This window comes from Callithrix jacchus, chromosome 2, assembly GCF_049354715.1.
Source record: "Callithrix jacchus isolate 240 chromosome 2, calJac240_pri, whole genome shotgun sequence".
In the NCBI taxonomy this organism is placed as follows: Eukaryota; Metazoa; Chordata; class Mammalia; order Primates; family Cebidae; genus Callithrix; species Callithrix jacchus.
In genome coordinates this window covers 67,822,820-67,828,924 of record NC_133503.1, presented here as the reverse complement: position 1 = coordinate 67,828,924, position 6,105 = coordinate 67,822,820, and the positions used below count along the sequence as shown (strand labels likewise).

The window sequence follows — 6,105 nt, the reverse complement described above, 5'->3', positions numbered from 1 at the left end:
GAGTAAGGCTTGCGTTCTGCCTGCTCTAGCGCCCCAGGTTTGGAACGCAGTGGGTGCACTGGAGGAAACGCTGGTTCACGAATGCAAGGCCAGCAAAGTCAAATTTTTCACCCTTGTCCTTTTTTCGGGGTATTTGAAGCGGAGGAGTCCTGAGTGAAGAAGATTCAGCTTTCCAGTTCTCAGGTTCTGTCAGTCAAGGACCGGGAAAAGCGAGTCCGGGCGCGGTCCCCGGCGGTCGCTGGAACCCTTCTGAGTGAGGTTGGTACCTGCGAGGACGCAGCTGGAGCGCGGGAAGCCACAGTCGCCGGCAGAGGGCGCCCCGGGCTCACGGAGCGCGCGGCGTTCGGGCTGGGCGCTCCGGAGGCGCGGGGCACCGGCTGCAGTCCGGCGGTGACCGCACCAGGACGCGCTTGCCACCCCGGCGGAGAAGGAGTGAGTGCCCTTGGGACGCAGCGGTGCGCGCTGGCCTGGATCGTCGCTGCCCCACGCCCTCCTCGCCAGCGGTGAGTACAGGCGCCGCTGGGCACTTCTCACTCTGGTTAGGGGGCACTTGGAGACCGCACAGGTGGGACGCCGGCCGGCTGTTGTAGGAGTTGGTGAGCGGAGAGTGGGAGGGCTCTCCTCGCTTAGGGCTTTGGGTCGGGCTAGGGGTTGACCCCAATAGGCGCTGGATGTCTGGGCCGAGCTTTGCTTTCGGGAGATTCCAGCTTACTTGAGGCTCTGACAACGGATTTGTCACGCGGGCCCTGCGCGTGCTGCGCGGGGCTCCGGAGACTGGCGAGGTAACCACCGAGGGCAAGCACTCACCGGGGCGTCCTCCGCCCACCGCGCCCGCAGAACCATCCGGGGGACCACGTGCGGCTGTCGCCCGCAACTCTGCCTGTCAAGCGGGGACCGCCCCCAGGGCCGGGGAGGGGACGCGCGGGCGGAGTGGGCTGTGCCCCGCGGGAACCCCGCCAGCCGGTGCGCCCGCTGGTGCCAGCTGCCTCGCATTGCCACAGGCTGCTGAGAAGTCGCGGGCAGTGCCTGCGGGCAGGCGCAGGGCCCTGCCCTGTAGGGCTGAAGGCCGCCTGAGGGGCGCCCAGGCTCTGGGCTCCCGAAAAGAAGCCAAGAAAAGAAGCTGCCCAGGTGATCAGTCCTGGAAGTGCTCTCTCCCAAGGAAGCTCCGAGCGCCCAGAAGCCCTTAACCTGGGTCCAGTGCCCTTGGAACAATCTTTAGCTGTTCAAGGCAGTGGGGCGGCGCCGCCTCTCTGGGGGCCTTGCCTGGGGTCCTTTTCCCCAAACCCGCCCTGGCGATTTTTGCGCACCGGTAGCCGAACTCCTGCTGTATGTAGCTGGTTGGGCTCATGCGCGCCTTCTCAACGTTTCGGAGCCGCTGCGCCAGGCGAAGTCCACATTCCAAACTGCAGGGGCTTTGAGAGAGACGACACGAAGGCAAGGTAGGTGGACCCTGACGGGCTTGCTCTGGGAATTATTAGGTTGGGTTTGACGTTAGTAAAGATGCGATCTGCTTAAGTCTTGGAGAAAGACCGTGCTTTTTTCCTTTGCTTTTTAAGGCGTTTGGAGAGCTGCTGAGGAGCCAGGGGCTTGGAGGAACGAGAAGACATGTATTTTCAGCTGTCTCAGAAGGGGAGAATTTCCTGTCACCACCAGAGAAGCAACAGCCCCGAAATGTGATTGCAACTGACTAGCAGAGCTGAGGTCCAGGAGTCACTGGATTGATGATTTAGAATATGCTAAAAAAAAAAAAAAAAAGCCAATGCTTTCTTTGGGGAAGTCACAGGGTGGCTGGTGCCCAAGGCAGTTGACCTACAGCAAGGGAGTCAGAAGGCAGATGTAGAAATCAAGAGTGACAGTCCACGGGATTGACTGGGATTGCTACTCAAGCGGTCCTCTGATGGAATGTTGGTGAGGTCCTCTGCCAGGGAAGCAATCGGGGTGTGCAAGGGATTGCCTGGTGGGGAGGACTCCTGAAAGTCTGACTGAGCCCTGTTCCCTGCTTAGGAACTTAAAGGGTGGCAGAGCCCCTGATGTGCTTTCTCTCAGGAAGATGAGGACTCTGAACACCTCCACCATGGACGGGACAGGGCTGGTGGTGGAGAGGGACTTCTCTGTTCGCATCCTCACAGCCTGTTTCCTGTCGCTCCTCATCCTGTCCACGCTCCTGGGGAACACGCTGGTCTGTGCTGCCGTGATCAGGTTCCGACACCTGCGGTCCAAGGTGACCAACTTTTTTGTCATCTCCTTGGCTGTGTCAGATCTCTTGGTGGCTGTCTTGGTCATGCCCTGGAAAGCAGTGGCTGAGATCGCTGGCTTCTGGCCCTTCGGGTCCTTCTGTAACATCTGGGTGGCCTTTGACATCATGTGCTCCACTGCGTCCATCCTCAATCTGTGTGTGATCAGCGTGGACAGGTATTGGGCTATCTCCAGCCCTTTCCGGTATGAGAGAAAGATGACCCCCAAGGCAGCCTTCATCCTGATCAGTGTGGCATGGACCTTGTCTGTACTCATCTCCTTCATCCCAGTGCAGCTCAGCTGGCACAAGGCAAAACCCACAAGCCCCTCTGATGGGAATGCCACTTCCCTGGGTGAGACCATAGACAACTGTGATTCCAGCCTGAGCAGGACATATGCCATCTCATCCTCCGTAATAAGCTTTTACATCCCCGTGGCCATCATGATTGTCACCTACACCAGGATCTACAGGATTGCCCAGAAACAAATACGGCGCATTGCAGCCTTGGAGAGGGCAGCAGTCCATGCCAAGAATTGCCAGACCACCACAGGTAATGGAAAGCCTGTCGAATGTTCTCAACCAGAAAGTTCTTTTAAGATGTCCTTCAAAAGAGAAACGAAAGTCCTGAAGACTCTGTCGGTGATCATGGGCGTGTTTGTGTGCTGTTGGCTACCTTTCTTCATCTTGAACTGCATTTTGCCGTTCTGTGGGTCTGGGGAGACGCAGCCCTTCTGCATTGATTCCATCACCTTTGATGTGTTTGTGTGGTTTGGGTGGGCTAATTCATCCTTGAACCCCATCATTTATGCCTTTAATGCTGATTTTCGGAAGGCATTTTCCACCCTCTTAGGATGCTACAGACTTTGCCCTGTGACGAATAACGCCATAGAGACGGTGAGTATCAATAACAATGGGGCTGCGATGTTTTCCAGTCATCATGAGCCACGAGGCTCCATCTCCAAGGAGTGCAATATGGTTTATCTGATCCCACATGCTGTGGGCTCCTCTGAGGACCTGAAAAAGGAGGAGGCAGCTGGAATAGCCAGACCCTTGGAGAAGCTGTCCCCAGCCCTATCAGTCATATTGGACTATGACACTGATGTCTCTCTGGAGAAGATCCAACCCATTACACAAAATGGACAGCACCCAACCTGAAGTTCGGGATGAACCCTGCCACACATGCTCATCCCAAAAGCTAGAGGAGATTTCTCTGGGGCTTGCTGTTAAAAAACTAAGGTATGGTGAGACCCTGGGGTGTCAGAAGAGCCCTCTGCTGCTTTCCAACACACAACTAACTCTATTTTCAAATACTTTCCAGTGTTTGTTCTGTGTTGTTCATAGTCAATCATAAGGGGACACTATGAACATGGGGAGCCACAAGGGACATGTCTTTGGCTTCAAAATTGTTTTTAGAAATTTATTCTTATCTTTGGACTTGCAAAATAGGGCAAAGAATCAACAGTGAACAGCTTCACTTAAAAATCAAATCATTCCAGGAAGGAAATGAGATAGGTTGAGTTTGCTGTATACAAACAGGTGCTAACACTGTTCCGAGCAAAGGTTTCAGATTGTAAAGGTAGGTGCATGCCTTCATAAATTATTTCTAAAACATTAATTGAGGCTTACAGTAGGAATGATAATTTTTCTTTCCAGAATTGAGAGATGTTTTGTTGATATTGGTTCTATTTATTTATTGTATTATATGAATATTTTTAATTTATTATATAATAAATCTATATTTATCATATTTAATAGGATAAATTAATGAGTTTTACCCAAGACCTTACAATCACATTTCTGGCCATTGAACTAGCACTTTATAAGCCAATGAAACAAATACACAGACTCTGTGAGATTCTAAATGTTCATGCATAACTTCCAGAAACACAGCAAAAACTGTTAGATAAGGGAATAAAGTTGAAATGATTCCTTAAAGTTCATGGACACAAATAAACGCACGGTGAGAACTTACAAATGCTATAAATGCTTTTTGTTTTTCTGAAAAGATTTTGAAAAATTTAAAAAAGTATAGCTACTATTGTGTTAAAAACATTTTAAATTACAAAAGACTTTCCCAGGGGAATTTGCAGTTCTGTAAATATCTTAAATAAAAGCCAGCTAAAGAAGAACCCAGGATTAAATTTATGATATTAGGTGTAATGAAAAGTATATGCTGCTTTGTATTTATGTAAAATAATTGGTCCTCTCCATCTTTTCTCATTTCATGTGTTAAGTAGTTTTTCTGAACCAAACAAATGGCTTTCCTGGAGAGAGATGTGTAGCACAGACAGTGGGTTACAGCAGCCCCACTGGCGGAAAAACTCAACCCCTGCATTTCCATCTTACCAGGTCAAACCAAGCCACTCAGTGGGGCTACTTTTTGTAGTGCTTTAATCTGAACTTAGAGCTGATTTTAAAAGAAGTCTTTAAGTGTTAATGGTATACTAACTAACGAATAGTGCCTCATTCTCATCCTTGAGTCAGATACTTCTGTTGATGGGAGAAACAGAAGGACCTTTTCTTTGGGTGTGTTGAGCCCCCCAAAGCTATCAGCATCTCTTTTGACAAATGCTAGTCCTTACTTTGTGCTTTGGAATCAAGCTCCTGTGTCATCACCGGGACTGTAAAAAGTATCATAAGCCTCCCTCGCCAGATGCTAACTTGTGGAGCATTTCAACAGAGTTTCTTTGAAATGTTTACAAAGTATTCTTCTTCATAGGCAATTAACTTAACATTTAGATGCAATCAGTGAAAAGAAAAAAAATCTGAAAAATATCTCCTGCATCAGGTCTGTGTTATTTATGTATTGTGAATGTTTTCTTAATTTTATTGGCTGTATGCTTTCTTACATATAATAAACATATTTTGTGAACTCAAGTCAACCCTGAATGAGCTGTGTTGCATTTGCTAAATGTGTTTTTAAAACTAGAACATTTCAGATCTACAAGGAAGGAAACACAGGCATTTTCAAGTATATATTATTTTTTTCTTTAATGGAATTTTCTTCTATTGCGTATGGCATGTGTTGCCTTTCAATATTTAAAGTAAAAATGTTTTCTGATTTGGGCTATATACTCTTTTTCCTTCTGTCTTAATAAATTTTTTTTTGAGAAGAGGAATTACTTGAGGAATTCTTTTACTTTTCATTTCACAGATTTTAAACTTTCTAAAATCTCTGCTTTCTCTTTCTAAAAGCCTATTTTAAATAAAATAAAAATTTCAGAAAAGACCATGGCTTGCTATCGGATTGTTTTAACCTCTCAGCTGATAGCAACCATTGTACATGTGACTTTTGTTTTAAAAGTAAAATGTAACAATTTTTTTTTTTTTTCTGGAGAGAATATAGAGGTCGTGATGCTGGGCTTACCAAAATGTCTTATGAGGCACATCCATAGGTCCTGCCAAATCTACTTAGTTAATGTGCTAAGCAATTTTTTTCCTGTTCTGAGGAAAGAGAACAGCTGAACAGCAGGTGATATAAAAATTAAGGGTTAAGTTTATAATTTGGAACATCACACAACAGTTGGCGTCTTTTTAAATTCCATATTTGCCTTCTTCGGGCTTTGGCATATAATGAACATACCCAGAATGAGCACCCATAAAGCAGGATGCCTTTCTCTCTGTTTCATAACTTTACGGATATCTTTATTCTTTGAAGTCTAATTTTGTTCTTAAATTAGAAGCTCAGCAACACAGCTACAATGCTCAGGCAGAATTGTCAAACCAATGAAACATGAGCCTTTACAATTTATCTCATTGGCAGAAGAGTGAAAATGAATGATATGTTGAGAAATTCTATTAAATAATTATAAAATTCAATACCCCTTCAATGAGACTGTAATTTGGGTTCCCAGCATATCGGATTGATG

The 6,105-nt window shown here is 46.9% G+C and overlaps 1 protein-coding gene across 3 annotated transcripts; it reads left to right on the top strand.

Moving 5' to 3' along the window:
- Positions 1-381: 381 nt before the first annotated feature.
- DRD1 (dopamine receptor D1) lies at positions 382-5,113 on the top strand. Of its 3 annotated transcripts, XM_035290538.3 has the most exons (3): positions 382-503; positions 1,002-1,439; positions 1,557-5,113. In XM_035290538.3, the coding sequence occupies exon 3, from the start codon at positions 2,051-2,053 to the stop codon at positions 3,389-3,391; it is 1,341 nt and encodes a 446-aa protein (XP_035146429.1). In that variant the 5' UTR covers positions 382-503; positions 1,002-1,439; positions 1,557-2,050; the 3' UTR covers positions 3,392-5,113. The 3 variants fall into 3 exon arrangements, with proteins under 3 accessions (XP_035146429.1, XP_008988820.1, XP_008988819.1); XM_008990572.5 differs by lacking the exon at positions 1,002-1,439 and having other exon boundaries at positions 1,557-3,540; XM_008990571.5 differs by lacking the exon at positions 382-503 and having other exon boundaries at positions 990-1,439.
- The last annotated feature ends 992 nt before the right edge of the window (positions 5,114-6,105 follow it).

What these genes read in the sequence shown, in the direction of transcription:
- DRD1 (XM_035290538.3), top strand. Translation starts at nt 2,051, where the DNA reads ATGAGGACTCTGAACACCTCCACCATGGACGGGACAGGGCTGGTGGTG.